The 12,889-nt window shown below is 33.6% G+C and overlaps 1 protein-coding gene across 1 annotated transcript; it reads left to right on the top strand.

Annotated features, from left to right (window-relative positions):
- Window positions 1-1,464: 1,464 nt before the first annotated feature.
- Window positions 1,465-8,805, top strand: LOC105114940 (DDT domain-containing protein DDB_G0282237-like). The gene is given in 13 exon segments (XM_011011673.1): window positions 1,465-1,643; window positions 2,335-2,542; window positions 3,034-3,206; window positions 5,343-5,764; window positions 5,840-5,909; window positions 6,143-6,489; window positions 6,667-7,118; window positions 7,237-7,396; window positions 7,510-7,671; window positions 7,759-7,804; window positions 7,807-7,846; window positions 8,255-8,509; window positions 8,568-8,805. Coding segments are annotated over 11 exon segments (2,136 nt in total). The 5' UTR covers window positions 1,465-1,643; window positions 2,335-2,429; the 3' UTR covers window positions 8,406-8,509; window positions 8,568-8,805.
- The last annotated feature ends 4,084 nt before the right edge of the window (window positions 8,806-12,889 follow it).

The following is a 12,889-nucleotide window of genomic DNA, read 5'->3' as shown; positions in this document are numbered from 1 at the left end:
GTTTTCAATTTCATATTAGTATCTCATTCCATGAAACATTTTACCAATGCTTTGATACTAAATATAACGTTCCCTATTATTATCAGGAATATTTACAAGTAATTGTTTTTTTAAAAACAAATGTGTACTTAAAATTTCACCAAAATTTCAAATGAAATTTTGACAAAGTTTTCCTTTATGACTAGTTAAGCTGACATGGAGTTTCTATATCATAGTTTGATGCACAAAAAAATGAGATATTTACAGAGATGCATCATACATATACAAATAAGGCGCGTATGATTTGGTACATGAATATCACAAGTCAGGTCATTATTCCGGATCACGAGCAGGTTCCACCACATAGATACATATAGTACAAGCAACATGCCCAACGAATTCAAAATCTTGTAAGTAATTAAATATTTTTATAATTATGAAATGTTAAATGTTGGGTTTTATGTATTGATCTTTTAATTTAACTTTAATGTTTTATTAATATTAGGTTGGTTTCATGCTATGAAAGGGTCGAGAGGCCACATCTTATCTTTGTAATACTGATAAAGAAAGTAAATTTCATATTGTTACGTCTTAATGGTTAAATATTTGTCGCACTGGACTCGATATCTTTTAAGAGCTGTTGACTCTTAATGGTGCCGTGGTAAAAGACAAGATCATATAGGTAGGTGTAGGAGCTGAATTTAGTCGTGCTACTAATGAACCTGAATCATCTAGTAGATGACATAAACGTAGATAGATAAATGATTTATATTTTTATATTTTGGGATTACTTGAATATCAAATAGGATGAATTATTTTTTATTCATGTAAAATGTATATATGTGTTTTTTAATTTTTTTTTATTTATATGGTTACTTGTGGTTATGAAATGTAAGAATTTGTTGAGTTTAGTTAGAATTTATTGATCAAAATTATTGTGATTTTTTGCAGATCTTTTTAAGTGGAATGAAATTTTGGATATAATTTGTATATTAGGGACTCTTTGTTCAAATTTTGTTAAAATTATAATTTTTTTAATTTTTAAAAATTATTAAATTTCAGGTTAACAAAAACAATAATTTTATAAACCTTTTTAGGCTAAAAACACAAAAAAATCTCAAAACTAGATGATAGCTAAAATGATAGTATATTTTTTCAAAATAACTGGACTATTTTGACTATTATCCAATTATTTTTATAAAATATTTAGCTATTTTTTAAAACAACCTGCTAATAAATATTGCTGTTCTAGACCCATACATTAATTATAATTTTGTTGCATGTCACAGTAATAATATCTAGGAAAATATCACTGTTTTAAAAGGAGATACAATTAAAATGTTGTGCTTATAAAATATAATATCCTTACACTTTATTATTTCGATAAAGTTTTTTTTTATCATGTATTATTTCGTTTTTTTTTTCTTGCTAACTAGACAATTTATCCTATGATTTTGGGTTCCCCGAAGAAGGGACTAGGGACAACAGGTGCAACATTCGAAAAACGAACGTACCCGCTGCCAAGTTTCTTCTTTCTTTTGGAACCTTCCGAAACCACAGGAAGAAACAATAAATAATCAACAAAAAGAGAATAACAGAGAGTCAAGAACCACCTCTCTCTCTCTCTCTCTGTTGATTTACATTCCTCACATCCAGTTCTCCCTGTTAGCTCCCTCTCTCTATCACTCTCTTTTTTGTTTTTTTCCTGTTTCTCTTCTTCTTCTTGACTGATTTTGCTCCAAATTTAGTGGCGGGAACCTGATTTTGGTGCCTTGTTAGTTTTTTCGGTTATGCAAATGGTTTTTTCCTGTTTTGTTCCGGGCAGTGAAATAAGAGAAAAAGAAATCATTTTATAGTTTTTAAATAAATATTGGCAAATGAGTTCTTTTTTTTTTCCTTAAAAAAAATCTGAGTACTAAAGTGAAAGTGAAGGTGCATGAATTCTAGGGTTTCTTCTGTCTTAGTATGATGGGTTTCTATTTATTGCAAAACAAGCGTGATTGTAATGTTTTGGATCAATGCGACAGTTTTTTTTTCCTGTTATGCATTTGTTAGAATTGAGTGACCTAATGTGCCCTCTCGTTTCTAGGGTTTCTATGCGAAAAAACTTATTGTTTTGGACAGTTTAGTTAGAATTGGACATGAAAGGAGCTTACTTTAAGGGGAATGTGTTAAAAAATGTCAACTTTGCTGTATCTTGAATTTATTTGATCTGGGTTTTCATTTTTTTGTATTATGAAATAAGGAAATGAAAAATGTGATTCAAAGAATGTATTGTGATTCAAAGAATGTATTTCAGTTTATTATCTTTAGCTCTGGATTGGTTAACAATCTTTCATTTGTGTTATTGCGTAGGTGGTTGCTTATGGTGTATTTTTGTGCTGTTACTGAAGTTTTGACATTGGGATATAGCGACATTTTGTGGTTTCTGACCTGGGTGGGTTCCAACAATGCCATTATTAAAGAAAAAGCCGTTTACTTTGCTGGAACCTCCTAAGGATTTGGAGCCCAATGAGCTTGTATACCAAGTTCGGTTCACAAAAGAGATATTCCGAGATTATGAGTATCCTTCTTTCAAAATTCTGGAAAGTTATTGTATGAAATTTTTAATTGGATTTGTGTTATGAGTTATTTCATTTTTACAGTTTCTAATAGGCCCTAGAAAACTCTGTTTATTGGAGGTCTTCTTTGGGATATTGGATTATAGAGCCCACATCTTTGTTATTTTAGTTTTCTTGCTTATTTTCTGCAGCCAAATTGATACTACTAGTAGTTCGTTTTCCTTAGTTTGGATTAGGGTATCCTTGAACAAGATAAAGGGTCAAAAGAGATATTCCAAGGTTATGAGTTTCTTTAGTTCGAATTCTTACGGCTGAAAGAATTATTTCGATTTGGTAGGCCAACCCATTTTCTCTAATCTAGTATCTAGAAGAACTACTCGTTCTAATGGAAGCAAGCAAAACTCTCTTGGGCGGAGGCCTTTTAGGTATTGGCATCTTGTATGATTTAAGATGCACTGCCAGTTGGTTTTTTTTTTTCCTTAGCTTGAATCAGAGTATATTTGAACCGGATAAACTTGTATCGCCAAAGATTTTGGACATGTAAAGTTAGTGGAAAATGTAACTTGACTTATGAAGAGGCATTAGTTTCTGAAAAACATGCAGCTGAGAAGGTTCCAGAGATACCCAAAGAGCTCATGACCCCAGCACTGCGCACCATTCAGTTTAGTAAGAACTAACTATCTGATGTATTAATATGGATTTTTTTTTTTTTACTTTGATTGATCTGTTCTTTTACCTCTTTGTCCTTTGTAGCTGCTGCACAATAATTGATTACTTTGATGATGCTCATACAATATGGATTTCTTTTGGACCCCCATATGCTCCATGTTGAATATTTGGCACATGATTTACTGTACAATTATGCCTTTTCTTGATCTTTCTGAAAATGGATATATAGGTTGACATGTTTGACAAAATGGAGACAAGGGTACTTGTTGATATGCATCAGCTAATATTCATATTTTTTCTTTATTTGTACAATTTTATGTTCAACAATGTTTTAAAATCCTATTTGCAGATTATATGTTTGAATCTTTTATGCTTGTTGAAAATCTGCGTGACTTTCATATGTTGAAAGGCTAGTGTTACAAACCCAAGGGAAAACGATTGCAATTGCAATCTATGATGTACCATAATCCATTATTTCAAAGCTCTAGTTTGGCAGTTTACCAGCTTCAAAACTCTAAACCTTGCCAAAAGAATGTGGACACATTGGACAGCATGTCAGTAACATGATGTATAATTTTTTCTTATTTTAATTAATTTTCTGCAATGCCAACATTTCATATAGCATTTAAGGTTCAATGCATAAACTCTTCTCTTCTCAAATAGTTAGACTTTTAAGGGAAAACTTGGGCATCTTGAATTGGAAAGAGCCCTTATTTTCATGTCATGACATCTCAGAGGTCAAGAAGGGATAGATGGTGATTCTTCTCATTACAATGCGAGGGTGGATGCTGGTGCTGGAGACTTTTAAGTATTCATACTAGTTTTGAAAATACCTTAAATTTGACATATCTGCAAGCACAATGCAGCCTTGGTGGCACATCTTATTTTTGCATGTTGCAAAGCAGGCCTCCAAGTTGCATATAGTAGCCTGCATAGCAGGTATCTTTACTAGATTTTATGGAGATGGGGTGTAGGCATATTTTAACTCATCTCCTCGTATGTACCAGTGGATTGGGTCAATATGTAGGTTGCCTTTAGTAGCATGTAATTGAACAAGCTCATAGCTACATTGATCAGAGTACTTGAGGAAGTTGACAATTTTGGTCTTCATTTGCTATATTTGTCAATCTGAACCCAAATGGTGTGACCTGGAATTTGATGTTTTCAAATTGTTGTTGCAGTGTCCTGGGATATTTAAAGCTGTAGCCTTCATATTCTTGAATGATAATGACTGATCTAGTTCTACTAATTTATCCCATATTCCTGAACTGGGAATTGCTGATGTCTGAACTTGTGCTTCTCTTTCTGAATGCTCTCTACTCCACTTTTCATGGAGTAGAGTAAGAGCCAGTCACTGTGGAACATATTATTCTAACTGATGGTATAATGTTGGCATGGATTAAGTCTCTTACTAAACAAGCTATTCCACATTGAATTGCAAGACTAGTCATAGAGTGTCTTAAAAGATCATCCATCATCATGGTTGATACTATGCAACTGTTTTCATAATGTTACTTAATATGATGTGACAGTAACCTTTGATTCCATTACATCATTTCCTTGGTGCATATAACATGTGTTTGCAGATGATGATACTTATTTGATATTCTTTACTGTTTCCAATGAACTAACCTCTTTGCTCAAGTCATCAAATTGCTAGAAGAAAGCATGCTGCTCATGCCATGGCCCACCCAACCCTGTTTACATGAAACAAGGAAATAGTTGTCTGCATAATGTTCATTCTATGAATGCTTGGCTAAGGATAAGCTTTTTGGTGAGATATGTAATTACAAATCTGTTTTCATATGCACTTTTATCATTGTACTGTACACACCAACAAACTTAGAAATTTTATGAGTTATTGTTACTCTCAATTATAATTTTGTTCCTTCCTTTCAAAGTAGGTGGTTTGTCACTTTTCAATGTATTGGTGCAATAAAACAAATTTGAAATGGAAGTTTTTCATTGAATATGATCTGAATCGCATTTAAGAGAAAATCAAAAAGTGGTATGCATGCTTATTGTTTATTGTAAATCCAAATATTGGCTTTGGGTCTCTCTGAATGCCTGTTCAGCTTTTACTTTTATCCACATGATCTATATTTCTGTATTCACAGGCCAATTGTTTCTCAGGTATGCTTTCGTTAAAAGATCTTGCAGACACTATAGCAGCAAAGCTGCAGGAACATTTGTTTGTAGGGGCAGAATTGCATGGAAAGAGAAAGAAAGGTGATCTCTGCCCTTGCAAGATATTAAAGGTTTTGGAGGACAGTACAGTTAAAACAAAATATGAGGTAGCATGGCTTGATAGGAATAAAATAGTTACAGAAACTGCAGTAGTGAACCGAGATGATCTGATATGGAAGAAATCCCCTTTCAGTAGGAACAGTTTGAAGCCTTTTATTCGGAAATCTACACGCCAAAGTTTTCCTTGGGTGCTTCATGATAAACTGGCAGAAAAATATCAAATATCAAGGGATCCACCGCAAGATCTAAAAGTCAAAGTGTTCATTCAGGATGGAGTAGTTTATAATAAAAGAAAGAAAGATGCAATGGTAAATATACTGTAACATTTGTTTGGTCGTTTGAGTTCATCACATATCATATTGGCTTATATGCATCATGTCCAGGAGGTAAAAGACTCTGGAAAACTTAAGAAGAAAAAAGTAGAAGCTGAGGAAGCTGAGGCCACCAAGAAAGGTAGGTTAAAAATATAGAAGCAACCTAATTCTTTTTTAAATTTAGCCTGACTTTTATTTATTCTACAATATGCTATTTATATTTTTTAAGCATTTTTTATATATATTTTTTTCTCTTTTATTGAGGCTAGGAAACTTGAGCAGAAATCTTGCTGTTAAAATTCCCTTAAGGTCATGCATATCAAATAAATCATCACTTGACCATTTCTTTTATTGCTGTATTTTAACTTGCAGAAGATAATCACCAAAAGGAAGAGCCTATCAAGTATCCAATTGATGATCTTTTGGCGCAGCCTGAAACAGATGATCCAGTCTTTACAGTCCGCCCTTTGCCTTCTAGGGACTTTAATGTTCCAATGGATTGTGTTGGGGATCTTCTAATGGTTTGGTATTTTTTATCCTCCTTTAGTAAGCTGTTGCACTTGTGGCCGTTCTCTCTTGAAGATTTTGAAAATGCCATTTGCTGTAAGTGTAGCAATGTGAATCTCATTGTCGAAACACATTCTTCTCTTATTCGGTTACTAAAAAGTGAGAAAGATGGATGTTTTTCGTCTGTTCAGAAAAGAACCCGAGCATTGAAGGTAAAGTGCAGCAATTCCCTTGCTATTCTGGAAATTAATTCTGTTTAAAAATGGATTTCCTCATTAGCTACAAAATTTTGTTTCTCCCTGATCTTCTGTGGAGCTTCTCTGTACCATGCCTTCATTGTGCTAGCTGTTGATGACCTCTGTTTCCTTTTTTTTCTGGTTTTCTAACAGATAACATTAACTAATTGGACAGACTATCTGTGTGATTTCTTAGAGATCATCAACATCGGTGATTTATCCACTCACATAACAACAATTAAGCGGGGGCACTATAGCCTTCTCGATGCTCAGGTCAAATTAGGAATCTTAAGAGAATTGGTTAATCAAGTCCTTGAAACAGATATTGCAAGGCAGAAGTTGGCTGGGTATGTTGAAGAGCGGCAGGTACTCTTATCAATGAAGAGGGGGGAAGCACTGGAGGAGGGCAGGAAAAAAAGAGAAGAGAAGGAATGGTTGAAGGCCAAGTCTGTTGATAATGGAGCAACAAATGGGCATGGTTTGGATAGCTCGGGAAACAATCAACCTGTGTTGTCAAATGGGAATCACATTGATCAGAACGGGCAGATTGCAAAAAACAAGGGAGAAGCCTTTTCAACCAGACCAAACCATGCATCAAACAACAGGTTGCGATTTTTTTCTTCTTTGCATGTCAGTGCACAAGCGCACACACTTACACATGAAAATGGACACAAGAATAATTATAAACATGGCTAATGCTTATTACAATTTGGACCATGACAGTAGGCGTTTGGAGATTGAATCAAAGAAAACATGCAAGAAGAAGAATATGGGTGTGGAAAGCCAAGCAGAAAAGGGGATAGATTTAACCAAAAAAGAAGCATTGCTACTGCTGAGGGATGAAAAAATTGCTGCATCAACTTGGAGCATCGAAGAGCAAAGGGTTATTTATCTTTTACTGTCCTTGTCCCTTGTGTATGTCTGCATGTGTTTATGCTTTCTCATATTGCCGTGCTCATTTTTCTTTTTTTGGTTTGACATTGTATGATACCGCAGAGAGCATATTTTGAACGTGAGCTAGAGAAACGAATCCTGCACACCAACTCTCTGGGTAAAGACCGAGATTATAACAGGTATTGGTGGTTCAAGCGTGATGGGAGGGTTTTTGTTGAGAGTTCTGACTCCAAGCTTTGGGGCTATTATTGTTGCAAGGAAGAGGTAGCGGCTTTGAATAACTTTTACCCATCCACTCTTTTCGTTTCTTTTCTCCCATTTGAATGAATCAGACTAGGCACTTTTGAACAGATTGATGCATTGATGGGCTCACTGAACCCCAAGGGTGAGAGAGAGAGGCTCTTCAAAAGCTGATGGAGAATTTCTACAGTAGAATTTGGTGAGTGATCGTTGAATGCGTTTAGAACAATCTTTGTTTCTATCTGGAAAATGGTCCCTAGTTGAAACCTATGGTCACTCGTTATTGAATGGTCCTACAGTCCCTATTGCGGCTCTTCAACTGATTGTCATAGAATATTAGCTGATATTTAGTCACTTGCATAAGAATGGTGCTATATCCAATTTGCAACAGAACAAAAATAGCCTGAATATTCTTTTTGAATTCAAACTCCTGAATTACATGCCATGGAATGAAATAGCTGTTTAGACCCTTTCTGCCAATGTTGTGTAAGGCTTAGGACTTCTTCTTCTTTAATGTTGAAATTAGCTTGCTAACAGCACTGCCATGCAATTTTTTTTTCTTTATTTGTGCCTAAACTACTAACTTTTCTTCAAATCCTGTTACCAGCTTGGAACTCCAGAAGAGATCAAAAGATTTGGCTACCAAAATTGCATTGGAAGAAGCTGTGCATAGGAGATCTGCACGTGTCCGTGCTCTACCAAGAGAAAATCCTGCTAATGCTTTTCTCAATTATGTTAACAGGTGGAAAGAAGACTGACACAGTTTTACGATTATATTCAAAGGCTCAATCTCTGGTCGAGTTTAGCTTAGGTCCTATACAAATATTTTAAGGTCGGAATGTGGGATATGTGAGAATAGTAGGTTTTTGGCAATTCATTATTTTGTTGGTCGGAATATGTGGGATATGTGAGAATAGTAGGTTTTTACTATGTTGTCGGCAATTCATTATTTTGTTGGTCGGAAGCTTGAGGCGATGAGTGAGGTAGGAGTAATGACAGGGACAGGGGTAGTGGCCAACAAGAGAACATGGATGGGAGAGTATTTTTTTTGTCCATTCCCTCTTTACATATGACAATCTTGTATCGACACTAGCCTCAATTTTTGTAGATGGCATGCTTTACCATGTTAAGACAGTTCTTTCTCTATTCATTGTTTTATGCTTTGTATTTAAATATTTCTGTTATTTTCTCTAGGAGTAGTAGTGTACCCTTTTAATTTGTGTTTTTCTTTTTCTTTTTTTTTTTGGTAATTTACATCTTAGTGTTAAAAGCAGGTGGTGGCCATTGACAACTTCTGAGAATCTCAGACAACCAGCGAACCAGAGAGCAGCTAGTCTCAACAGCCTCATGACATTTCATGATTCTCAGACTTGCGCATATGAAGTTTAGCTTCCATTTGTTTTTGAGATAAAGTTCTAAAATTTCATTGGATTTTTAGCCCTTTTTAAGGTGCATCCTAATATCTTTATTGAACTTGTTCAGTTGATTCAAAATCTGAGAATTTCTTTAATTTTTGACCTGAAAATCAAGTTTCGTTTAGTGGACTTACCTCAAATGATCTGTCAAGAGAAACAAATTAAATGAACTGTTTAATATTGTTCTACAAAAATTAATTCAAAATACAATTGAATATGTGTATTTTCTTTAGGCTGCCTTCATTAGATTTTAAACGATGGCAAGGGAGGAAGTTTCCATAGGAACAGAGAGCTTGTTCAGGGCTCCTCTCTTTGGTCTTTAGTCTCTATTGAACAGGCGAATTAAGGAGTTCAAATTCAATATCCCATGATTGGTTGCTCTTCAACACAGGTAATCTCTTTAAGTAATTGAAACTAAAAACAGATCTTCCAGGAGACGAGATTGTGGATTTGTTAAAAGACCAAGTTTTCCTTGTATATACTGACGTTTTGCCTATACAGCAACGTTCCCAACTTTCCAAGTTAACTGACCCGTGTGGCAAGCAGTCATGGTCGTACACGTTGCTCCCATTTGTCATAAGGCAATTTCTAAAACAATGACCATTAACCTGCAAAAGAAAAGATTGAACGAGAGAGAATGAAAACTGGAAAAGTTTGATCTTGTCCTTTAGAGGCAGATCCACTATGGATCTATATAATTTCCCCCTTCTTTAAAACACCTTGCCCTCAAGGTGAGGGTAACCCTTCTTAAGCCTCGATTCCTCCACCCACATTGCATCCTCTTGTCCTTGACCTTCCCACCTAACCAAAATTTCTTTCTTAGTCTTTAGTTTAGATCTCCACTCCCTACTTCCTAAGACTTCGATAGGTTTTGGGTTGAGTTTTCCTTCCAAGCCAAAAGGAGGCAACTTGTGCTCCAGATGTTCCTCCGAACCAATCATCTTCTTCAACAATGATACGTTGAAAGTGGGATGGATTCCTGTCTCTTCAAGCAACTCCTATTGACCCAACTTTGATTGAATATAAAATGGACCATAATAACTGAATGCTAATTTTTGATTCCTTCTCTGATGCAAACCCAATTGTTGGTTGATTGGAGCTTGAAAGAGACCCAATCTCTCTCTTGTAAGTTTTCCTCCTTTCTTTTTCTAGTAGCCTGACGTTTCTATCTTGCTTGTGCCTTTCGTAGATTTTCCTTGAACTATTTCTAATCTTTCTTTCAAATGTGTATCCACTGCTTCATTATTTGTAATTCCTGGAATGCAGTTTATTAGTCCTGGTGGAGTTTAACCATAAACGTCTTAGATGGAGTAGATTTTAGTGATGCGTGGTAATTAATTGATGTAATACCATCACTTGGCCATTGTGGGCCACTTAGGCCACTCTTTAAGGTTTTCACCTGTTAAACATCAAAGATAACCTTTTAGGGTTTTGTTAATTACTCTTGCCTAGCTATCAGTTAAAGGGTGGTAAGTTGAAGATAAGTGCAGTTGGGTTCATTAAACCCTAAATAACTTATCCTAAAATTTACTAGTAAATGTGGGGCCCCTCTCAGTTATAATATTCTTTAGCAGTTTATATGGCTTCTTGACATATTGAGAATAATTGGGTTATTTTAATGGCACTGTATGGGTATATAATAGGAATAAAACAGGCATATTTAAACAACTTATCAATAACCACTGAAATTATAAACTAATAATTAGATTTAGATAATCCTTCAATGAAATCTATAAATAAAGGTTGTAATAAACTATAAGGTGTAGTGTTCTCTTAACTCTTTGATAAATATCACTATGCTTGATATAATTATTTATATCAACTTTCATCTAAAAAAAAATAAAAATAAAATAAAAACATTCAAAAAAAAATAAAAAAAAAAATAAAAACATCTTTCTTTGGTCGTTGTAGGATCTTTAGGACTTGAGAGGAAATTCCTTACTTAAAAACACTCTTTCTTTGTATAATAAAAGTTCACCTTTAAAATGGTACTTATGAGAACCAATTTTATCCTTTTTAATCTGTTAAAACACTTGTTGAATTTTCTTATCCTTGAAATAACTATTTTTTAGCTTCTCAATCCAACTAATTAAAGGAATTGTAATGGTTCACAATTCTATTTTTTTTTTCAAACCTTCTGGATAGGATATTTTCTATATGATTTTTCTTTTTCAGACTTGTTTTCCACACCAAAAGCTTTGCTAAGTTGTCTTGACTTTAAGTAGTTGTCCTAATAAAGAAGGCTTTCATTTCCATTTCTATATAGTTGATATGAAAGTTGAGAATTCCTTCTTATAGGTATATATATACAATTCTTTCCCCTTGAGTCCTTTATTTATATAAGATAATAGTTTATTCTTTATATTAAAATAACCTTAATTTCACTGCTTGAGGCATGTGGTAGAGTAAGTATTGGAGGTTTAGATATTGTTACCTTTATGTTATCAAAAATCAATTCTATTGACTCATAATAAAAAAAAATCCTTTTCTTTAAAGCTTAGTTAAGGGTTTTATTATGGTTCTATAGTTCCAAATAAACCTTCTATAATGCCCTTTCAACTCTAAAAACCCTTTAAGTGATTTTAGATTAATGGGTGTAGGCTATTTTAGCATGATTATACCTTGTTTAGGTTTGCTTTTACCCCTTTCTTAGAAATAGTATGCCTTAAATTCTCAATCTTTTCACATGAAACATTTTATTTAGATATCTAACATACAACTTAAGAAAGGATAGGGTTTTTAGAATTGTTTTTAAATGATTTAAGTGTTTTTCTTTAGTCTTACTATATACAAGCATGTCATCAAAGAAAATTAGAATAAACTTTCTAAGGCAAGGCTTAAATACCTTATTCACCAAAACTTGAAAGGTGGATGGAACATCGATAAACTTAGAAGGCATCATTAGAAACTCATTGATGCAACTATATTATTTGATAAATTTTACCCATATTTATCTAGTATTTTAATCATGTTTTATATATAAAATACACTGATATTCTTCGTTTTATGTTTGAAGGTACTTTTGGATGTAAGATTCAAACCATGTTCCATTTTGTGTTGAATATTGATATATTTGATGTTTGATCGATGTTTTGCGCAAAACTTAAGTCTTAGAGGTCAAAATCAAGTAATTCTAGAGACATTAGAAACTAACATTCATACTTTTCTATCCATATAATAAAACAAGAAAGAGCATGGAAATTGCAACCTTTAAAGAAAAGTCCCGTATTCTGTCAGTTTTGACCTTCAACCATTTCGACTTGAATATCTTGATTTAGAGAAATCTGTTTGTTGCAAACTTAATTTTACTGGATTTCTAACTCAAATACCTATCAATTATCGAATTGCAGCAGAACAAGAGCTCATATGAGAGATATATAATTTTTCTAAGATAACCTATAAATTTTACAATAGGCAGATTTTATAAAGGAACAAGTCCAACTTTCTTTCCAAACATCCAAACCGATATGAATATTTTTTATTTATATGGAAATGGTCTTTAAATGGGCAAATTAACTTTACCAAATTCAAAGTCAAAACCTGAATATTTCATGCAAGACTATTTTTCCTTCTTTATAGGAAAAATAGTTATTGTACTACTTAAATGTAGATTTGAAAAGGACACTTTTTTTTCTTTCCTAATAAAAATGAATTAGTAGAAAGGTGAATATTAGGTTTTTTTATTTGATAAAAAGAAAAGATAGAGAGAGGTGAAGAAGGTGGCGGTTAGAAAGAAGAAAAAACGATTATTATTTTTTTTACACTCAAAATTATGTTTTCATCTTTTATTTTTTTTATTTTTCTAATAGTCATGCAAGACTAAGTTA

This window comes from Populus euphratica, unplaced genomic scaffold, assembly GCF_000495115.2.
Source record: "Populus euphratica unplaced genomic scaffold, PopEup_1.0 scaffold608.1, whole genome shotgun sequence".
NCBI classification, from domain to species: Eukaryota; Viridiplantae; Streptophyta; class Magnoliopsida; order Malpighiales; family Salicaceae; genus Populus; species Populus euphratica.
The sequence above is the reverse complement of the archived record's forward strand: the minus strand, read 5'-3'. Positions and strand labels throughout refer to the sequence as shown.